Consider the following 24,591-nt stretch of genomic DNA (forward strand, 5'->3'; position numbering starts at 1 on the left):
ATATTCACTCACCAAAATATGGACAAAGTTAAAGCGAAATACGCAAGAGCGTTGTTTGTTTTACCTTGCAGCCTCTTTGATGGCTTCACTGTCTTGTCACTGAAAACAGATGCAAATGCGCCTGATGCTAGAGAGAGCACTGTTGCAGCTCCAGAATATTATTTGCAAAAAGTAAAGATACAAGCCTTGCAAATGTACACATTTGAGGGTCCTTGCCACTTTTTCATGTAGTTTAAAAATGGTCTGAGGGAGAAGGTGATGAATCCATTCAACTCCCAGTTACATTTTAAATATTTTGTAGATACATGGACTTTGAATAATTAACTCTGCTTAGGACTCAGTGATTTAAGTGGAATGACCCTTGACAGTCTGTTTGTAATAACTAACACAGGGCATTTTAATTATTTTCTTAATTAGGAAAAGGCATCCCCAGAGTTTAACATTCTTGGAGGTAGAACTGCATTTTTAAAATTGGTCCATTTTACTAATTTTTCTCTCCTAGTGAAAATGAGACATTTTACATTTTAAACACCTGAGTGTTCTTCTAAAAATGATTATGTAAATATTTTAAGATCAAGCATACATTATAGATAATTGTACCTTTTTTCCTACCACAGCATACCATTCTTCTGGTCTATTAGAAACTGTATAGCCAGGCTCAAAGTTACATAATAGGTCTGAAAATAGAGGATTTAGTGATTTTTCTAAGAATCTGAGTTTGAAAGTTCAAACAAATACTAAACTAATTCCATAAACATAAAAGTTCAGTTTGCAAGATAGCAAGAATGAAATCTATCTTAAAATTTACAAGCAGCTTTGGTAATTATTAAATACAAAGTTTAGTAAGTAGGGAACTCTTAGCCTGCATTTGAAGCCGCTGTTTATCTTGAACTCTCATTTTATCCTTTTCAATAATGCTGTACCATAGCGTATCTCTGATTAATATTTAAATGTACATGGGTAAAAATAGGTAACCTAATCAGAGAAAATAATTAACAAGCCACCTCATTTTCATATCCCTTAATTCCTGCAAGGTAGCGTATATGTTGATTACTAGATTAAGATTCCCTTTGACCTGCTTTCTAATTCAAATTAGATTTCCTGATTGAACTAAGAGAACAGGCTTGTTAAGAAACTGTCCTTTCCCGCTGTATGTTCTTGGATACTTCATCCTGAATTAATTGACCGTATATTTATGTGTGTGTTTATATCTGGGTTTTCTATTCCATTCTTTTGATCTATATTTCTGTTTTTATGCCAATACTATACTGTTTTGATTACTGTACATTTGTAATATACTTTGAAATCAGGGAATAAGAAGTCTCCAGCGTTGTTCTTTTTTCTCAGGATTGCTTTGGCTATTCGAAGTCTCTCTCTCTCTCTCTCTCTCTCTCTCTCTATATATATATATATATATATATATGTATATATATATATACATATATATACATATATATATGTATATATATATATATATATTATTGATTTCAGAGAGGAAGGGAGAGGGAGAGAGAGATAGAAACATCAATGATGAAAGTGAATGATTGATCGGCTGCCTCCTGCATGGGGATCGAGCCCACAACCCGGGAATGTGCCCCTACTGGGAATCGAACCCCGGACCCCTCAGTCCTCAGGCTGATGCTCTATCCACTGAGCCAAATTGGCTAGGGCTATTCGAGCTCTTTTATGGTTCCATAGAAATTTTAGAATTGTTTGTTCTATTTATGTGAAAAATGCTATTGGAATTTTTATAGGGATTGCATTGAACCTGTATATTGCTTTGAATAGTATGAATATTTAACCCTATTAATTTTTCCAATCCATGCACATGAAATATCTTTTCATTTATTTGAGTCTTCAGTTGCTTTAATAAATATCTTATAGTTTTCATTATACATTTCTCTCTTTGTTTCTCTCTTTCCCTATTGCTATTCCCATCTATACCTATATATTCTGAATGTTTATATGTGTGTGTAATATGTGAATTCTATTCCTATGTACATAATTGCAACCATGAGGATGAGATTGCCAAACTTAACCTTTTGCACTCAGATGTCGAGTGTGACTCGACACGGTTAGCATTAGAATAAAGGAATCGAGAAAAAAGCAAGCGAGTGCAAAGCGTTAAGAGTATAAGAACTGAAACAGCAAAGATCTCACTAAAAGAACTGAGTAGAAGTGATTGTAGGATTGAAAGTTCACTTGAGGAGACACCAAACAGGAAATTCAAAGAGTGTATTAACAGTGTGTTTTCAATGATACTAAATAAAAAGCATGACCTTTTGGATGAAAATTATCTTTTAAAATGTCTGTTGCATATCTATTTAAAGTTATAGTTCACTCCATATCTCATGCTGTTGCATATCTCCCTTGCCAATACTTAGTGATTAATTAACTTTGAAGGCTATAAAAGCTGTATTTGTTAGACTTCCATGTAAAAGATTCTGCCCAGGAATTACAACTTCTATGCTTCTGTATTAGTTCATCAATTAAACAAACTTGTTATATGCATATTGCTGCCTTTCTCATGGGATAGTGGGTTCATTTGATGTATAAGAGGTTATGTCTGTATAGTTTAGAGTATACCAGAATATTTATACAAACATTTATTTTACAATAACTTTAAATAAATACATGTTTAAATAAACACATCATAATTAGACAGTTCTATATAATTTCCAAAAGGCTCGTTGAAGCCTGTTATCACAGTTGATCTTGGTAATTTTCAAAATACTTAAATACACAATCACTATTGATTCACATTTAAAATATGTTGAATTTTAAATGAGGACACATGGCCTAGGTTTCTCCACCTCAGCATTATTGACATTTGACCTAGATAATTCTTTGGTCGTAGTGGGTGCTCTGTCATTGCAAGATGTTTGCAGCATCCCCGACCTGTACCCACTAGCTGGATACCAGTATCACCCCTCTTTCTCAGTTGTCACAATAAAATAATGTCTCCAGATATTTTCAAATGTCCCCTAGGGAAATTCACCCCTCATGGAAAAACCACTGCTATCGTTAGAAGGTTTTCCTAATATGCCCCCTAATTTAGGTGAAGTGATATTTCAAGAGTGATATGCCATATAAGTTAATGTAAAGCTGGAAATATGCCATGCCCATAGAGGGGAAAAAGCTTTCACTGGAGTTTTGTTACTTGTCTAAATAGCTGGACAAAGTGAACTGAAGTGTACCACAGAAACAGATGGCACAAAAGAAAAAGCAAAGCTTTTGGAACCAGAAATAACTGTGTTGAATCTCAGCTCTCGAGAAATGATGCAAAGAAATAGTAACCGTCTTGAATCCACAGGATGATCAGTCTTCTATCTCATGCTTTTTCCAGATGCTAATGCTGCCTTCTAGAATCAAAGAATTGGGACATTATATTTCTATCATTACCTGATAGGCTCTCTAAGTAGCCTCTAAATCCATTGCTGAGATGGCTACTTCTTGTAGAAAAAAATTAAATCATTTATTTCACTTTCTTTTGCCCTACTACTAGATATATACTAAACTAATTGTTTCAATATTTTGAACCCTAGTGATGAGCAGTAGTTGAAGATGTGAGAAGGTATCTGTGTGTGTATGTTGAATGTGTGAGGGAGCTACTATACTCAATAGTGCTGCATAAGCGTACACATGGACCTACTGAACCCTGGAACTAATTTCTTAAAACCTCCCCAAAGCCCGTAATCTTGAAGAGAGCCTTACATTTAGTAAAAAGATTACCAAGACCCTTCATTAACATTTACATTGATTATAATGACCAAAGAAAAAAAATTCTGTATAATTGGTTTTCTATATTTTTCTTAGAAATATCAATAATAGTCATTTCTCTAAGAATATTCTTTTTTTAAAATGTGGTTTTATAGATTTTAGAGAGAGAGGAAGAGAGAGGGATAGAAAGATAGAGACATAAAGAGATCAACCAGAGGACTTGTATGCATGCATATGAGCATAACCAATGGACACAGACAGTAGCGGGGCGAGAGCATGTGCTGGAGGGTGGGGGCGGCTGGGGAGAGGTCAATGGGGGAAAAAGGAGACTTATGTAATACTTTAAACAATAAAGAATTTAAAAAAGAGACATAGATGAAGGAGAAACATCGATCAGCTGCCTCCTGCATGCTCCTACTGGGGAACAAGTCAGCAACTCAGGCACGTGCCCTGACTAGGAATTGAACGGGTGACCTCTTGGTTTGATGCTCAACCACTGAGGCACACTGGCTCGGCTCTAAGAATATTCTTAGTGTACTGATGTGTGTTGTATAATGAAACATTTAATGGAAGACACTTCGGGCTACCTTGAATTCTTAGTAATAGTGATATTTCCTTAAGATATAATCTTTTAGCAGATTAAGTTTTTGACTCTATTGAAGTATAATATAGATAAAGAAAATTACACATATCTTAAATGTATATAGCTTGATAAAGTTTCACAGCTATACACTCCCATATAGCCACAGATTAGCATTTGAACACAGAGATCTGAGTATCTCTGAGAAACCTATGGTGGACTCACATTTCACATGGGTTGACTTTCTTTTAATATGCTTATTACATAAAAATTTATGGTGTACATACATGCACAGTATATACATTGTAAAACCTAGATACAGCAAGGAATATGAATAACTAGATAAGATTTTAACTGGAAGGAAATGCTGTGAATTTGGTAGACATAGTAAAAGGAAACTCAAGTCAACAATGTAAAACATTCCATAATTACATGCCCAAGCTCTTCTTCAGTGGGAGTGAAGACTCAAGAAATGACAAGATCAGACTGTCTGGTTAAAATGGTCGTCATGAGAAATGTTGGATCGTTTTGTATCATGAGTAGTTTTGAAAACCTTCCTTAAGTATTTATGTCTGTAAACTGTATGCTTTTTATGTTGTCACAGTCATTATGTACGAATGATAGCACTAGAAAATAAGTATTTTAGGAGCAGTAGCCTGCATACAGAACAGAGTGCACATGATGATACGGATGAACAGGAGGAAGCAGTAAGTGAAAGGACCGGGACAATGGCCCACACAGGAAGTGATTTCATGTACATTAGGAAAATTGTGGGAATGAGTAAGTAAGGACAAGTAAGAGATGTTTACTTAGGATGAACCAATATGACCTGATTATTGAATTGATAAAAGTAGACTGAATTTGCTATGATTATCAAGATTTTATATATAATATATATATTTATATAAATACTGCAAGAATAATTTTACCAAGATAAAATTAGGGAAATCATAAAAGAAAGCCTTGTGGTTTGCTGTGGGTAAATGAGTTGCATTTTATGTGTAAAACCTGGGAATATGGTTGAGCCCCCTGACATTCACCTCTAAGGCAACTAGTTCTATAGGCTGACTTGGGTCATTTTATTAACTTCACAGTAATGAGATTGAAGTTTTGGTCCCCACTTATATTATTGTGGAAAAGTTTTTCTGTGTGTGACAGAAAAGCATTCTAGGGGGGAAAGGATTAATAAAAATTAGGGATATAAAATTATAGTAACATTTTATTATGGTGTTTTTGAAAAACCAATCCGTATGCTTTTACAAAAATAAATTTATCTAAAAGGATATGACATGTTTATCATTTCATTTGAGGCTATCATATACCTATCTTTATTAAATGGAGTGCAAATATTTAGTTTGATAATATCACATTAATATGTCGTTCTCCCTATGTATATAAAAAAGATTTAGGAGGAACATTGAGCAGTTCTTGAGTGTATGACTGTCTATATAATCTACTACTTTTTTGAAATGAAATATTAACTCATGTATGTATGAATGCATGTATGAGTGCATGTGGTACGTATATATGTATTGGCTCCCAGGTACTCCAGATATTAAAGTTTAACAGTCATAATACACATGTTCCAATGTTCTAGTCTGTCAGTCAACATATTAACTGCTTCCATTTTTTTTTTAATCCTCACCTGAGGATATTTTTCCATTGATTTTTAGAGAGAGTAGAAGAGAAAGGGAAAGACAGAGAGAAATATCAATATGAGAGAAACACATTGATTGGTTGCCTGCTGTATGGGCCCTGACCAGGGCCAGGGTGGAGAGGAGCCTGTAACCCAGGTACGTGCCCATAGCCAGAACCCAGGACCCTTCAGTCCACAGGCCCACGCTCTATACACTGAGCCAAACCGGCTGGGGCTAACTGCTTCCTTTTTACTAAACATTATACCTCTTCGGAACATATTTGATATATATCATTGGCCCAAACTGAAAACCTCCTTGCCTGCATTTTGCGCAGTGCAGCAACTTTGGTATCAGAGTGCCTCCACAATCTTAAATATTCCACTAACTTTTGCTGAGCTTGCAGCAGCAACAAAGATAATGCCCATTGTAAAAGGAAATGCAGAAATAATAACTGTTGAATGCTAACATGTTTCTTATATCCAGACTTGTTTTTTCCCTACCAGGATATCTATATTCCAGTTAATAATTTAATGCTAATCAGCTCCTTATCTTCTGAAAAGGAGAGTCTGTTTAGAATCACAAGGCAACTGACCCTGAAGGTAAATTTAATATATGCAGATTTCTCAGATCACCTTTTAGCTTTAGGCAGAGTTTTTTCTTGATTACATTTAAGTCTGAGCTGTGCAATCCTCCTTTTGTCTATCCAAAGAGCATCTGATTTAGTTATAATACAGTTTCAAATCTTTTTTAGTTTTGCATTTTACATTTATTTGTAGAGCTAGTTTTACTAATATGATGCTTTATTAGCAAATAAACAAATATGAACTTGAGCCAAATGATAAATATTATAAAGAATAGTAACGTTTATCTCAACTAATTCCACTATTTGGCAAGATGCTGTGTATTTCTGTCCAATTTGTTTAGATTTTATTATGAAACTAGAGGCCCGGTGCATGGAAATTTATGCACTGGATGGGGGGGGGGGTCCCTCAGCCTGGCCTGCCCCTTCTCACAGTCCGGGAGCCTCAGGGGCGGGAGACGACCTGGCGATCAGGAGAAGGCAATGCCCCATCACACCTCTGCTGCTGCCACTGCTGGCAGCGCAAGCCTTGGCCGGCCCTGATTACCTGAGCCTCAGGCGGCCCTGGGTGGCTGGCAGCAGCCATCTGAGGCTTGCCTGCACCTCGGTTGGCCCTGGGCAGCTGGGGGGCTGAGGGAACTGAGGGACTCCGGAGGCAGGTGTGCGGAGTGGCTGGGCCTGCCTGGGGGCAGGCCTGGCCTTGCTGTGCTCCTGCCACCCTGGCGGGACTGAGGGGACTGGGCACTGCCATCTTGTGGCTGTCGGCGCCTCCATCTTTGAGGGCATGGCAGTCAATTAGCATATTCCCTCCTTATTGGCTGTGGGTGCTGCCATATTTGAGGGTGGGCAGTCAATTAGCATATTCCCTTCTTATTGGCTGTGGGTGCTGCCATCTTTGCGATGGTGTGAGGGTCAATTAGCGTATTCCCTCTTTATTAGATAGGATGGCATTTTTTTAGTAGTGATGTGAGTTGTTGGTTTGCATTGATCAGATTAAAGATGAGTCTAAAATAAGGATTTAAATTGTTTTCTTGGCCTTAACATTAATTGAAAAACAATATGAATGAGTGATAAACTATGGAACAATTATAATTATTTAAGGGGGATTTTAAACATATGCAAACAAATCTATGAATGTTCAGTTTAACTTAAGAGTGGTCAGCAATTATAGGATAGGAGTATGTTTCAAAACTAAGAGACTTTTCAAATGTTGGAAATGACTGGTTTAAATGACCTGGTGAGCTCAGTGTTCCGCTGGTCACTGTGAAGTCATCAGCTAGAAGAATGGGGGGAAAAAGACAAGCAAAATTTATTTTTGTTTATCTAAAAATGGTATGTAATCTGGACTTTAAGAAAGGATCTGTGAAGTTCTTTGAAAATAGAGTCCGATTATTACAGCCAATTTCAGACATCTTTCTTTCCATGTCAGTAATAGCAACTTGCTTTGAAGATTGAGATGCCTATTTGTGTTTGTTTAATTTTTTAATATGCTTATTTTCCCTCATCTAAAGTAGAATGGAGAAGAGATGAGATTTCTTTTTTAGAGGAATACTGGTTAGCTTAAGACAGTGGCAGTAAGGAAAATAATGATTTTTTAAAAAAAATTGAGTTTTTTTAATTTTAGAAATGAAAGGAGGCTTTGCTTTGAATTAATAAACCATTTGATTTGTTGGAGTTCTCCACTTAATGGTTCCCTGCTGACACTGAAAGATATACTGGGTTGATTTAGATTGTCATTCTTTTTCATTTGAACTTTAGTGAGTACATGTGTGTAACCTTCACACTTGAAAAGGTGAAATATGAAAGAAGAGAAACTACTAATGTGCTTTTGAAATTAGTATTTATGTTTGGTAATGAAAAGTAATCTCAAAGGAATAAGTTTATAGAAAAAAATTATTAACTATAACTGAAAAATAGAATGTTTTAATATTGATATTAACATTTCAAATTATTTTCATGAAAATAACCTTGATTTTTATTAGCCTGTTTTCTGTTTTCAAGCACGCTATGAAGGAATGATTAAGTCAAATATAAAGTTTAGAACAATTTAACTGGTTTAATAGTCTTGCAGATAAGATAGAAATGTTTCTGCTATTATCTTGAATAGTCAATAGTAAATTGAGTTGTTTTTTAAAACACTCTGTTGTTTTCATCTTTCGTTATGTTGCTCTAAATAAACTTAAATGCCATATTTCACATTCCAGTTTAGAGAACCATTGTTCTGAGAGAAACATTTCTCAAGAAAATTAGTTGTGTTATTTAAAATCAACTTTTTTTCTGTAAGTAATATTGTCTTTCTTTCTGAGGTATGTGACCCGATTAGGACTAAGAAGGTCCATCTTAGTTCACAAACTATGAGATCATGCCAAAGAACAGTAATATTCTGCTCAGCTTCCTGCACAGTGACCTCTATTTGGTGACCTCTGTTAAGAGAGATTTTCAATAGATCTTAGTTTATCATATACTAGAGGCCCGGTGCACGAAATTCGTGCACAGGTAGGGTCCCTAGGCCTGGCCAGCAATCAGAGCCAATCAGGATCCCCTGCCTCTCTGCCTCCCCGCCTCCCTGCCTCCTCCTTCCCTTGCCACCCACGTACCACTACCACGTGGTTCCCCCCACCTTCCCTTCTCCCTACTTCCTCCTTCCCTTGCTCCCTCAGCGCCCTGCTGCCACCACTGGTCACCTGCCATGTTCTGTGCCGCCCTCTGGTGGCCAGTGCATGTCATAGCGAACGATTGAACTCCCATTCTCCTGGTCGAACTCCCAAGTGGACACATTGCATATTAGCCATATATATATATTGGCTATATTTTATAGCACAGATTAAGTTTATATATTTCACTTTAGAATATATATGTTACTTATTATAAATTACTGTCTTAAGAATTAGCATGAGGCCTGGCCAGTGTGGCTCAGTTGGTTGGGCATTGTCCAGTACACCGAGAGATTGCTGGTGGATTCCCCATCAGGGTACATGGCTGGGTTGTGGGCTTGATACCCAGGTGGGGGCCAGCAGGAGGCTGCCAGTCGATGTTTCTCTCTCATCAATGTTCCTCTCTCTCCCTCTCCCTTTCTCTCTGTCTCTAATATCAATAAAAATATATAAAATATTTTTAAAAGAATTAGCATGAATATATGATGTTTTTCCCAATTAAACCTTTAGAAATAAAATTATTCATACTTTACGTTATGGTATTTTTGTAAGTCCCATTTATTTACAAAAGGGTAATTGGTTCTATGTCACCCATGCATAAAATTATTAAGTTTTTCTTATAACTAGTTAAGCTTTTAACCTAATGTAGTCTTAATGAATTTACTTATAAGAAGTACTTGAAGCAATAATGGAAAGCTCCCTGGGTGAGATCAATCTGTTGTTTGCCTGAAAATAACTGAAATTTAACATGGAAATATGTAAACACATACCTTAACTGTTTCATGTACCTATGGTTTATACAGTTAAATTGTATAATTTTATTTTGTTTAGTTGCATCACAGACATGCTTCCAAAAATCAGAGTTACTAAATTATGAAAATTCCACAATCACCATTGAATGGAAAAACACCAAAAAATACTAAAGAGAGTATCTTTTTTTTGGTGATATTTGCTGTGGTTATGATGCATAATTCAAAATTCAAAAGTAACTGGCTAAAATTGTTTCTCTGTGACATATTCTTTTTCTCCATCTTCCTTTTCTTTTCATTCTTCTCCCTATTCTTGTTTAAGCTAATAAAAAATATTCTAAATTTAGCCTCATTAATTTTAGAAGTAGAGATTGGGCACAAGAAGAGATATAAATTAATGTATAAAGACAAGTTATCTCATGTTAAAAATTAATACAAGAGAAACTCTGACAGTCTCCACATAGCCAACTCTCTGGTTTAACTGGGGGTCTCAACTTCCTTTGTGGAGCACACCAAGGTAGGCTAACTTCCTTAAGTAGCAGGCACCTTTTCTTTTCTTAAGAGCATTAGTTGTTTTATTTTACATTTCTCTGATTACTAAAAAGGTTGAACACTTTCCCATGATGTAGCTTATTTCCCCATCAATCTTTTTTTATTTTCTTTGGGTAAGAACATTTAACATGAGATCTGCTCTTCTAACACATTTTCAAGTGTACAGCACATTATTGTTGACTGTTGCAATGTTGTACAGCAGATCTGGTTTCTTTTTCTTGCTTAACTGAAATTTTATACCCTTTGGTTGGTATCTCCCCATTTCTCCATCCCCCTGGCTCCTAGCAACTACCGTTCTTCTTTTTGAATCTATGAGTTTGACTACTTTAAATTTCTCATATTAGTGGACTTGGGAAGTTTTGGTCTTTCTGTGACTGGCCTATTTCACTTAGCATTGTGTTTTCAGGATTCATTCATGTTGTGGTAATATGGTAGTGCACGCCTTTTTAAGGCTTAACATATTACATTGTAGAGCCCATTTTCTTATCCATTCATCCACTGATGGACTTCCGTGTTGTTTCCATCTTGGCTATTGTGAATATGGCTGCAATGTCCCTCGACATCTCAGCAACTTCACATAGTGATCAAGGGTCACTAGTATTTGTCACCTAGCATGTTAATGCATTTGTTCCTTTTATTTTGTAATTTTATTAAATATTGCATAATCCAATGAAATAGTGTGAAAAAAGATATTTTTCTCCTATGAAAACCAAGAGAAATACTTTGGAAGTAGATAAAAACAAGTTGATTAGAATACATAAAATATTTTGAAAAAAGCATAAAATTCTAGTAGATTTCAACATTCAGATTGCTTTACAGATAGCTTTTACTTCGTTATCCACTAAAGAAAACAGACTAGATATCAAGGTAGCATATGAGATTTATTAAAAAATTAATAAGGAATCCCAAATAATGGATTCTTGTTCAAACAAAAGGTAGAAATCCTATATAATAAAGAGCTAATATGCAAATGGTCATCACTCCATCACACTGTAATGGCTCAGACACTCAACACTGGGGAGAGGGGAATGGGGACCAGCCAGGCACAAATGAGCTCACGAGAGAGGAATGGGGACCAGCCAGGTTGTGGCCCGGGAGAGGGACAAGCCGCCCGCCCTGGGTCCTGGGCGCCAGCAGCTATGCCTGCGCCTATGGCCCGGGAGAGAGACAATCCACACGCCCCACGGTCCCTGCGGTCCCAGGCGCCAGCGGCTGCACCCGTGGCCCGGGAGAGGAACAAGCTGCCTGCCCTGCAATCCTGGGTGCCAACGGCTGTGCCTGCACCTGCAGCCCGGGAGTGGGACAAGCCGCCAGCCCCGCGGTTCCAGGCACCAGTGCCTGCAGCTGCAGCTGGGGTGAAGCTGGCCTGGGTTCTGGGTACTTGCAACCAGCCAGAGAAAGGGAAGCCTGAGTCCCAGGTGTGGGGTGAGGCAGAGGCGGTTAGGGGCGATCAGGCCGGTAGGAGAGCAGTTAGGGGCAATCAGGCAGGCAGGCAGAGGTGGTTATGCAGACAGGCAGGCAGGCGAGCGGTTAGGAGCCAGCGGTCCTGGATTGCGAGAGGCAGTCAGACATCCCCCGAGGGTCCTGGATTGGAGAGGGTGCATGCTGGGCTGAGGGACTCCCCCATGCACGAATTTCATGCACCGGGCCTCTAGTTATATATATTTAAGTGAAATACACTATGAAGTGTACTTTTGTGATTCTCTATTTTAATTATGTTATTTCCTTAACCAGTTAAGTAAAATTACAAATCCTAGAATTTAAGAAAAAGAGGATTTCTGTACTTTGTAATTTATTTGATGGGGGTGGGGGCAAAGAGAATCTTTCCTTTACTAGATTGAAGCTGACTGGATTCTGTATGTGTGTGTCCAGATCCCAATATCATTTAAAAGACAAACTGCCCACTTGAGGAGATATGCCTGCTATTTGGACCTTCAGTATTTTCTGGAAATTCTCCAGTTTTTACTCTTTAAAATGAAGAAAATAATAACAATAACATGAATGGTAAGCAGGTTTCATCTTAAAAGGCAGCTCTGATTAATTGCTAGGGGCTACATTTGGCCACTGTGCCAAGATGAACCGTGAGTGGAATTCCATGGCCCCATAGTGATACTGCCCGTGGGCATGGGATGAGGTGGAACAAGAACATTGTGACAACGTTGTTCTCCTGAGCTTTACATAGCCCCCTCCCCCTTATTTATGGTTTTGCTTTTCACGGTTTTAGTTACTCTCGGTCTGAAAATATAAAAAGGAAAACTCAAGAAGTTAAAAAAAAATGTTTTAAATCATGCTGTTTTGATCCTGTCTTCCTGCTCTGTCCCTTTGCCCAGCTTCTCGTTAGTCATGTAGTAACTGTCCTGGTGATCTGTGTGACTGGCACGGTATCAGATTGCTTGTCTTTAAGTAACCCTCATTTTATTTGATGATGGACCCATTGCCATTTACATAACTTTACTTTAGTATATTGTTATAATTGTTCTATTTTATTATTAGTTATAGTTCATCTCTGACTGGGCCCAATTCATAAATTAAACTTGATCATAGGTATATATGTATAGGAAAGAGCATAGTATTATATAGGGTTCAATACAATCCACAGTTTTAGGCATCCACTGTGGGGGGGAAGGGGTGTCATAGAACATATGACCCACAGATAAGGAGGGATTAGCATCCACATTTTTCTTAGTGTTTTGCAATCTTATAAATGAACTAGAGGCCTGGTGCACGAAATTCCTGCACGGGTAGGGTCCCTAGGCCTGGCTGGTGATCAGGGCCGATCAGGTTCCCCACCTCCCTACCTCCTCCTTCCCTCGCCACCTGCATGCCACCACTGCACAGTTCCCTCCCTCCCATTTCCTCCTTCCCTCACCACCCCTGCTGCCACCGGGGAGTTCCCCGACCTCCCCGCCTCCTCATCTTCTCCTTCCCTCACTTCCTCAGCACCCTGCTGCCACTGGTTGCCTGCCATGTTCAGTGCCACCCCCTGGTGGTCAGCGCACGTCATAGTGAGTGATTGAACTCCCATTCTCCTGGTGGAACTCCTGAAGGGACACTTTGCATATTAGCCTTTTATATACATAGATTATATATATAGATTATATATAGAGATGGTTCTCAAAGGAGACTTGATGGGGTGGTGAACACACAATACAGTGTACAGGCGATGTGTTGTGGAATTGTGCACCTGAAACCCGTATAAATTTGTTAACTGGTGTCAACCCCAATAAATTCAATAAAAAGGAAAAAAATGAATCGTTCTCTGCCTTATATATTTTTTTATTATAGTTTATTGATTTTAGAAAGGAAAGCAGAGGGAGAGATATAAACATCAATGATGAGAGAGAATCATTGATCACTGCCTCCCGCATGCCCCTCCACACTGGGGATCAAGCTAGAAACCTTGCCAAGACTGATTGGCGACCCATCTCCCAGTTCATAGATCAATGCTCAACCCCCCAGCCACACAGGCCGGGCTCTCTGCATTACTTTTTTCTTCTTTTCCTTCTGTTGGAGCACACCCATTGGTGACATCTCTCAGCACTAGTGAGTTACTACCTAGATGAGAAAGAGTGCGCAAAATTCAATCCTTCGGCTCATACAGGAAACACGTTTGTGTAAGTTCACCACAAGTGAGAACCACTTCATGCACGTGAAAGCCGCAGGATTTGCTTGCTGTCTGCTTCTCCAAAAACTGAATAACTACAGTTAGCCTTCACTAAAGAAAACCAGCCCATAAAATGTATCCCACAAATATTATTCTCACAATTAAGAGACTACAGAATATGAAGGCAAGAGAGCTATTTTGGGATCGCTGTTTGATTCAGTGACTTGTGGCTAAGGTGACTCTGCCGTTGTCTTCACAATTCTTCATGTGGTTTTGAGTTTAAGAGGCCAGCCTAGCCTGCCCAGGTGAAAAATACAGTAATTTCTTTACAAATTTAATTACAAGTTTTATAGTTTTAAAATTTTGAGTAAGAAATAATACCTTGTAGTAATCTTTAACAAACATAGAAACAAAATTCTGACTTCATAGTGTAACCGTAGGTGGAACTTTTTCTTAGAAGACAAAATTAATAAATGTATTCTCAGAAGTAAAATATAATCATTGACTACTATCTTCTAAATGCTCTTTGTCACATATACACATAAAAGATATCGGGTGCTATACGGAAGTTAGATACAGAGGGTTGGTGATGGGATTGTGTAGATCCACACTGGTGAGGGAAGGCTTTATTTCAGGTTAATACCTAGAATATAATAGGCATCAGAAGTCTAAAGAAATGGAACCTTATTCATGTCACAATTATTTATTCAATGCTTCTGCCCTTGGGAGGTTTGCAAACACACGCAAGGGACACAGACTCATACATTGATAGTTAGAGAGAATATGTTAAAGGCCTTATTAAGGTTATGCCCAGGCTGCTACTGAAATATATCATAAATCCCTGTCATTTCAAATTACAAGCTTGTTTTATTATAACATAAACAAAGTTAGCTTTACTGTATGGTTAAGAACACTTGAAATTGTTAAGAGCTTATGTTAAGTGTTAACTTAGCATTGTGACTTATCACATTTACAGTGGTAAAGTCCCATCTTTGGGAACATGTAGTATGTGATTTCAGCCCCTTCAATGGGATAAATCTTGGTTCAATTACAATTTAAAACCTGACACTCGATTCTCTTTTCTATGTTGAATCCTCTTAATGGCATCATTTATTATCTACTGGAAATCAATTTAGGAAATCAAGTTAGTCCACTAAGCACTTCAGGTAAGGTGATTTCATGCAACATTCCAAGATTATCACAGGAAATTGCTTTCGTATGCCATAAAGCAGAAGCCAGGAGCCAAGCTGGCCTGCTGAAGGAGCTTACAGCTTTGCGGCTCCGCCCCCGGCCTCTCTTGAGTCACTCAGTTACAGTTAACTTGGGGTTATCACTCGCAGATTGAAAGCCTGGCAGCCCTCACACAGCCCGGGCTTGTGGAGGCCTTGGATGTGTGTCTCTAAGTCAATGATGAGGGTATCGGAACCGATCCTGGACATGGATATGGCAAATTACAGTGAAGTTTTGGACCCAACGTATACAACCTTGGAATTTGAAACCATGCAGATTCTGTATAATTCAAATGGTGAGTTCTCATCTGCTTATAAATACATATTTTTAAGTAAGTATAGTGGGAGAAGTCAGAGTGAGCTTCCCAGGGTGGTAGTCCCAGGCTTTACTGCGGGATACATTGGGACTCACATTTTAAAGCCACACATCTGAGCTTCTGGACTTCATCACAAATTTTAAATTAATAATGCTCTGGCCATTTTATGTCTGAGATAGAAAAAGCCTAGTTATGCTTAAGAAAGTAACCTCAGAATTCTGTCATGGCCCAGTTAGGTAAAAAGAGTTATTTTGTTTACTGTAAATCACAGTAATAAGTAACATTGGCAGATTGGCTGTAAAGTATATTTTCTAGGCAACATTTAAATGACAAATGGGACAGAGTTTCTATAGAACACTGGACAGTTTTCCTGGTTGCCCCCTACTTCATTATTCCAGTTCCCATTGCTGCCAGTGAGAAACTGCATTGAAAATTACTACCAAGTTTTTGCAATGCACACAAATATGAAAGGAAATAAAGGTTTATATTATAACCCCACTTGACAAGCTAATGTTTAGCCTCAAAAGCTCTTGGTATGTATCTACTGTAACATTTTAACTTTAAATAAGACATGAGTTGTTTAGGGTTCAGATCTTTTTATAATATAGTTCACCATTGACTTTAAATTTATTTTTAAGTAAAAATATTGTCTAAGATCAGTTATAATGGATAGAACTCCTAAAATCTAGTAATTATGTGTAGTTTGGAAAATGTGTGTGTGTGTGTGTGTTCAGAATTGAGAATGTAACATACTCAGATCATCTTAATTTTCTTCTATGTTGTATTATTGGTGGAACAAGTATTACAAATTGTCAGAAGATGAATTCTGAAATTTTAGCACAAAGAGAGTTAAAATGAATCAATAGTGCAAATCTTAGAAAGTCACTGTTTGGGTTCCTTATATTTAGATTTGATGAGAAATATTTAACAGAGTATTATTTATTTCAGTAGAATCATGATTTTTAAAAAAGACTATAGATTGCTAATAGTAGGGATAGGCATACCATAAGTATTTACTAAAATAATTGATTTTTCAAAATGGTTTTGGTCTTATTTTCTTCTAATAATATTGTTAATAACATGAGTAAAACATTAAACTTAAAGCAGTTGAAGTTTTTCATATAATCATAGAATGCTCTCAATTCTAAAATACTTCTAGCTGCCTATTTCTAGTATCTATTTTGTTTATGTTACCAAAAGAAAAATTCCTACATTTGAGTACTATAAGTCACATGGTTAACCTTAAGCATATTCTTATTATTTTTTTCACTTGATGAAATTATACATGACTAGAGGCCCGGTGCATGGAATTTGTGCATGGGTGGGGTCCCTAGGCCTGGCTGGTGATCAGGATCAATCAGGTTCCCCACCTCCCTGCCTCCCTACCTCCCCTCCTCCCCCCCTTCCCTCGTCACCGTGTCCGCTGTCACCCACCCCCAGCTCCCTGTCCCAGCCAGGGGGCCTAGGCAGGGGGAGGGACCAGGAGGTTGGCCAGCAGGCCCTATCGGTGATTGGGGTCTGCAGGCTGGGGGTAGCTCCTGCATTGAGCATCTGCACCTGGTGGTCAGTGCACATCACAGCGACTGGTCATTCTGGTTGTTCCATCGGTCTCTTAGGCTTTTATATATATATAGATAATATCTGTCTACTCAGAAGTATTAGTAAATAGAATATATATATGTTGTTACAGAATGTACTTGGGACATGACAACCATTCATTTTATCTTTTGTTATTTTGGAGATATAAGAATGAATTGTTATTATGTTAATATTATATAATTATATAAATTAAAATATTACCTTACATATTCAGTATCTTTTAAGTACATACAGATTTTTTAAGCCCTTTGTAGTGGTTTTTTAAAAAAATATCTTTTGTTGATATTTAGAGAGAGAGGAAGGGAGAGAGAGAGGAAGAGAGAAACATTGATTGACTGCCTCCTGTACACACCCTCCCAGAATTGAGCCCGCAACCCATGCATGTGTCCTGACCTGGGACAACGCCCAACTAACTGAGCCACACAGACCAGGGCGAGTACATACAGATTTTTAAAGATGTAGTCAACAACATTAACTCATTTAAATACTTAAGTAAAATTATCTGTGGATTTTTAAAGCCTGTTTCTTCATAACTATATAGTAGATCCCACTTTATGCCAAGCGCAGTTCTTAGAGCTGGAAGACAGCAAAGGTGGATGAGACAGATTAAATGCTCTGCCATCACAAAGTTTGTATTCTATAGACAGAGATGGATAATAAATGGGAAGACCATTACAGAATATAATTTAAGATAATAAATCAGTTATTATTATTATTTTTTAAATAATCGGTGTTCTAGGTTCTACTTGAAGGGAAGATGGGAAGTGACTCTGGGAGGTTCAGAGAATATTTCACAGAAAATGAGAGAGTAGAACAGAAACTGGAAAACCAGTTGGAAGATATTTTCTATGAAGAACTTTCCTTCCAGGCAGAAGGAATAGCAAGTGTAAAGGCCCTGAGATAAAAAAAAAAGACTTCAAGGAGAAAAAAGGCCACCTTGCTGGTGGACGGTGAACAGGGTGAAAAGTAGATAGTACTAGATGATGGAATGGGAGAGGTGGGAAGGGGCTGTATCCATGGAGCTTCAGAAGCCACCGTGTTACTTACCTGTGTCTGAGGGTTGGATGCAGAAGGCTGGTAAGATGTGGCTTTCTTATACCAGGAGCACTGTGGGGCTTTGGAGTAATGAACAGTAGGGAGCAAGGATGAAAGGAGAGAACTTGGACAGGAGGCTATTGCAATGACCCAGGGGGAAGATTATGGTGAATTGGATAAGGCTGGCCATTGTAAAAAGGAGAAAAGTTATGGGTTCTCTATGTATTTTAAAAATGGACTTTACTATTGGATTGGGTATGAGTGATAAGGAGAGAATCCATTGAAGACTCGTAGGTTATTGGCCTTGGGTTCTGGATGGTACTATAGACCTATATGGAAGACTGAAGGAAGAACATGTTCTAGAAGGAAAATCAAGGGGTTCTGTTTGTATACATTAATTTAAAATTCCTCTTAAATTGCAAAGTGAAGTTGTTAAATAGGTATTTGGGCATTTCAGACTGATGCCTGTGGGAGACACAGGGGTTGGAGATAAAATTTGGGGCTGTTAATCATACAGATCATATGTAATGTTGTGGGACTAGATAAGCTGCCCTTGAGAAAGAGTGTGGTTGGGGGACTGAGCCCTGTGGTGTCCCAGCGTCTAACAGTCAGAGGAGAGAATGGATGAAGACTGGCGGAAGCAGCCCGTGTTCAAAGGAAGCAGTATGTGGGGCCTCCAAGAGACCAAGGAGTGGACTGTTTCAAGCCTCTGAATATTTGGTTGGGCGATGTAACTAGAAAGACTCAGTACTGCCTTATTTATTTTAGAACTGTGGTTCCCCCCCACAATGGATATTATAACTTATTTATTCAAAACTGGTTTTCTAGTTTCTGTTCTACTCTCTCTTATTTATTCAACTTATTTATTCAAACTCTACTCCACCCCCTTTTTTTTTGAACAGATAGTTCTGCCCCAGAGACGACAAGTATGAATACCGCAGACAACGGGGTCAACTGTCTGTGTGCCATATGTGGGGACAGAGCCACGGGGAAGCACTACGGAGCGTCCAGCTGTGACGGGTGCAAGGGCTTCTTCAGACGCAGCATTCGCAAGAGCCACGTGTATTCGTGCAGGTACCTGAAACGCTCCTCTTAGGAAAGGCATCTGTGGAGGTGTTTCAAAAGGCATGCAAGAAGGGGACCATTCAGAGCTTTTCTATTTCTGTATCCCTGAGAGCACACTCTGTAAGCTGCTTTAAGAATGAGGATGGTTGGGTGTGTAAGCAGGCCGCGTATTCACCAAGGTGGTTCTCTTTTATAAACTATCCAGTTATACAAAATATATAAAAAATGCCACATACTTATCACTCACCTTAGACCAATATAGTTGGAGCCCAGTGGACACCTCCCCGAAGGCTTTCTCTTTCTTCCCTCTCTCCCAGAGGGGACTGTTGTCGGAAGTTTCTGTCTTTTTCCTGGTATTTCTTTATTGTTTCACCACATGTTCATACACCAATAGGCATATTTAAATCTGCATTTCAATGGTTTCACAATTTACATCCTTTTTGAAGTATTGGTGTTCTTTTAACCATCATTATATCTTGAGTCTTTTCAAACAAAATTATAAAATTTCAGATGATTTTGGTAGCTTTTTTTTTAAGCTTTTTTAAGTTAATGGATGAATTTGTATTTTCAGTTCTAAAATTTTAAATCTATTTCTCGTGCCACAGTTTTGCCATTGAATTTAACATTTTATCTAAAACTGTATTTTACGTGTCCCACATTTCTAATGGGCTGGCTTTTCTGTTTTAATGTCTAGTCAATGTCATAGCACAATCGAGGGTTAGATATGTCACAGTGAGTGTTGAGAATGACAGTTCTCGAGTGCAGATTGTGCCTGGGAAGAAGTTAATTCTTTCCCAGCATTATATCATTTGATTTCTAAAGGTGTAGAAAAGTTAATACATAACTCTCCGAATATTTAACTAGTATTTTCTAGTAATTTTTCCAGGAAACCTTAGTATGTAAAAAAAAAAAAAAAAAAAAAAAAAAAAAGTAAATCATTCACTTTAACAGCTTTTTGGTAAACAAAAAAATAATATTTAGATAGATCTTGCTTTTATAAACAGCAAAACTCCAAAGATAAAATGTAGACCAAGTAGATTTCCAAAATCATCAACAAAAATAAATACAAAATAACAGGTAAACAGTACTTTTTTGAGTCATGTGTTCTGTTAAAGGTGAAATCCATAGATATGAAAAATAACAATCCAAATAACAAAATCCATCAAAAACTCTTAACAATCAGAGTCTATCAGCAGCATAAAGGGCTTTCAAGATTTCCATGATTCCTATCTGAGAAAAGTAGGAAAGGAGTGTTACCATAGCAACTTTAGGAAATTCAGAAACGATTCCACCAACATGTAGAGTTGACTCACACCTTCCCATCATGAGTATTGCTACCACCTTGGCCTTCTTTACATATTTTGCTCTTAGGCAAATGCTACAATTCTCCATTTGGAAAATTATTATATTGATACAAGTTTAGGATCATAAATGTTTTTTTTAAACACATTTTGCTGGTTTTTAAATTTATCCATTCTCTTAGATTTACTAATTTCATTTCCACTCTAACTCTTCCATCACACTGAAGTTGGACTTGCCCTTCCAAGCACTTTAAATTACTGTCTCAATACTTCTCACAATAGATTATTTATTATGGTTGTCTGTAAACTTGTATGTGTACCCTACTAGATTGTAGTTTCCTTGATGGAAGAGATAGATAATATTTCTCTGTTTAATCCCTACACCAGGATCTTATACACAGTAGGTGCTTAATGCATATGTATTCCATTTTGCATGTATTCATGTAAAATGGAATACATATATTCCATATTCAGCCATGTATTCTCAAATGAACAATGATTTTTTTCCTCATCCAGAAAGTATGTCTCTCTTCCAGCTCAGTTCATCTATAGTAGGCTTTATACTCATTTCATATTTAGTAGCCATTCATATTTTTATAAGAAATATTTTATATAGATCACAAAATATGTTATTTAATTCTCATCATTACTAATCAACCACAAGTAATCAGGGATATACATATGGATAATATTAAGCCAGAATTTTAAAGAAATGTTATTGCTTACTATATGTTTAATACTTGTCCCAAAGTCTTTAAAGGACATTCACATAACCACCTTTACAGCAAGCCCTCCCTATCTTACAATTGTAAATTAACTGGGGGGGGGGGGTGGGCATTCAATTACATTGCCAAATCCTATCAAGAATGGTGGATGTGGGAATCAAGCTTCAGGTCTAATTCCAGAAATGGTACTCCTTTTTTTTTTTTAAAGTGTACAATTCAGTCCACAGAGTTGCAATCATCACTACAACCGAGTTAGAACATTTTCATCATCCTATAAAGACCTCTTACCCCTTAGCAGTCACTACCCTTTCCCACCAACTTCCTCCCCACCAATATGAGGCACATACTAGTCCACTTTCTGTGTCTACACATTTGCCTCTTCTGGACATTTGATGTAAGTGAAATGATATACCATGTGGCCTTTTGTGTCTGACTTCTTTGACTTAAAATAGTGTTTTCAAGGTTCAGCCAAGTCCTAGCATGTATCGGAACTCCATTCCTGTTCATTGTTATTTATAATATCCATTGTGTGGGGGAACCACATTAAACTGATGGGCATTAGGGTTGTCCCCACCTTTTAGCTACTAGGATAATGCTGCTATGGACACTTGTGTACAAGTTTGTGTGTGAACATATGGTTTCTTTCTTTTGGGTTGATACCTAGGAGTGGAATTTCTGGATCATATGATAGCTCTATGTTTAGCTTTTTAAAAAACTGCCAAACTTTCTTCCTTAGCAGCTGCAGCATTTTATATTATGACCAGTGATGTGGGAAAGTTCCAATTTTTATGCATCCTCATCAATACTGGTATTGTCTGTTTTTTTTTTCCTGATTAGAGCCATTTTAGTGGATGTGAGGTGACATCTAATTGTGCAGAGACTACTCAATGCTGTTCTTACCATGTAATTGGGCATCTATTTAGAGCAGTGATGGCGAACCTATGACACGCGTGTCGTGTCAGCACTGACATGCGTAGCCATTTCTGATGACACGAGGCCGCATGCCGAGGATGAAACATTTGCTGCTCCTGAGGATGAAACATTTGCGACTAGAGTCTTGGAGTTAGTTTTTTCCTCAAAGTGACACACTACCCGAGTTATGCTCAGTTTTTGGCGAAGTTTGACACACCAAGCTCAAAAGGTTGCCCAACACTGATTTAGAGTAAACTTTAATCGGATGTGAAACACATTTAAAATGAGGTGAAGAATATTTACAATGAGAAAAGCATGAAAGTGCAGAGGAATGAAGTTCTGATATAGACTCCATCACACCGAAAACCTTTAGCAACAGGCAATTGAGATTTATATGTCAAAGATGTTTACACTAGGCTTGGCTTTCATGACTCATGATAGAAATGACCATGCGCACTGTCATTCAGTTTTATTTTATTCTAAAGCCTACATGGGAGGTGAGGCTTCTATTCCCATGTATGTGCTGATCATGGTTTTATGTTAGAAATGACAGCAGGAGGAAAGCTACAAATGTTCACAATCTGGAAAAGTCAGTTTATTGTTCTTTTTTTGTTTTGTTGTGTTTTTGAATCATATATGAGCATTCAGTTAATTGCTCTTATACATTCTTTCTATTGGGCCAAATTTGGGCATACTTATTTAAAGTCTATTTGTCTGTTTCTTTGCTTCTTTCCACAAATAATTATCTGAAAAATTAATACATCTTTTTTTTTTTAATATTATAGGTTCAGTCGGCAATGTGTTGTTGACAAGGACAAAAGAAATCAATGCAGATATTGTCGATTAAGAAAGTGTTTTAGAGCAGGAATGAAGAAAGAAGGTAACATATAACACACTAATGATATTTAACATTATTGATGAAGAGTGTTATACACACATTCTCATTTCATCATAATAACATTTTCACATGAGTTCTGATTTTTCTTAATGAAGAATCCTTGAGTTTAAGAATTCCTTGAGTTTAAGGATTTACCCAAGGTCACTGACACCCAGTCTTTATTTGATGACTAAGTCCAGATGCCATTTTTTTTTACTGTTGTGTTACACCTGTCAACAAAACTATTGTGTAAATAACATTCCAACATCCTGTTCAAAAAATAGATGGCCAATATCTATTAATCAGTTGAAATTATAACTGTATTTTTAAGGACATTTTTTATTACTGTCAATAAGATTGAATACCTTTATTTTATAAACATTAACTGAACAAGGACTGTGCATGCATTCATGTATTTATTTAACCAATATTTATTGAGCACTGCTACTTCCCCTGGGTGCTGAGGTCTCAGTAGTTAACATAATAGAATATTTCTCCCCCTCGTGGAGCTTATCTTCTGTTGAGGAAGAGAGACATAGAATGGAAACTCTATTTTAGTGTGAGCAATTCCGTTTTGAACATATTAACTAATATGGTTTTATTATCCTACATCCTAACTAAGGTTAATTTAGAAAGGTATTGAACACATTTAAACATTTGGCAGGGAATAGTCACTATAAGATTTATGCATATCAGTTTTTTCCATACTCCTGTGCCAGTCATATACACAGAGATAGTTTTCAGAACTATTTCACAAACTATTAAGAAATTAATGGAATCAAATCACTATTCTTTAGAAATGTAAGATGTATCAAACCTATCTTGAACATAGCTAGTTTTTTCTTTTGACCCTCAATATTTTAAAGAGACCAAAGTTCCAATAGTTTTGTTCAGGTTGCTAGTCTCAAAAAAGAAGGCAAATGAAAGTTCCCAGAGTTAAAGGAGAGGCACTTTCCTATTTAAAAATGACTTTCGCCTGCCCTGGCCAGTGTGGCTAAGTTGGTTGGGCATCATCCTCTGCATCAAAAGGTTATTGGTTCTATTCCAGGTAAGGCACATGCCCAGGTTGCAGGCTCAGTCCCTGGTAGGGGGTGTGTAGGACGCATCAATCCACATCGATGTTTCTTCTCCTTTTCCTTCTCTCTAAAAATCAATAAACTATTTTAAAAAATGGTTTATATCTAGTGGCATATCAGATAGTATATGGGTTGATTACATACTTTGCCCATCATTTTCATCCATCTCCACTTGCAGATCACCATCCTTTATTTCCTTTAAGAGTTTTACTCTTTTTTATATGAATTATTTTCAAAAATAGTGAAATTATATCATCTATTCACAGAATAATACATTAGTATTTTCTAAATAGATTAGGAAGTAACTTTTGGATTTTAGCGTGGTTGTATTTCCCTAATTTACAATGATAGCATCATACCCAGTTTAAGGTGGAAATGT

At 37.4% G+C, this 24,591-nt stretch overlaps 1 protein-coding gene across 3 annotated transcripts in view; it reads left to right on the plus strand.

Moving 5' to 3' along the window:
- Positions 1 to 24,591, plus strand: part of HNF4G (hepatocyte nuclear factor 4 gamma) — a 91,605-nt gene that overhangs the window by 49,783 nt on the left and 17,231 nt on the right. For 2 of the 3 annotated variants that reach the window (XM_079795812.1, XM_079795811.1), the window contains exons 3-4: positions 19,159 to 19,330; positions 23,045 to 23,139. In XM_079795812.1, the coding sequence (XP_079651938.1) occupies positions 19,185 to 19,330; positions 23,045 to 23,139 (241 nt within the window). In that variant the 5' untranslated portion in view covers positions 19,159 to 19,184. Of the gene's footprint in view, positions 1 to 14,650; positions 15,602 to 19,158; positions 19,331 to 23,044; positions 23,140 to 24,591 lie in introns of those variants that run through there. The other variant, XM_079795813.1, reaches the window with a different exon arrangement.

This window comes from Cnephaeus nilssonii (assembly GCF_951640355.1).
Source record: "Cnephaeus nilssonii genome assembly, chromosome: 18".
Lineage (NCBI taxonomy): Eukaryota > Metazoa > Chordata > Mammalia > Chiroptera > Vespertilionidae > Cnephaeus > Cnephaeus nilssonii.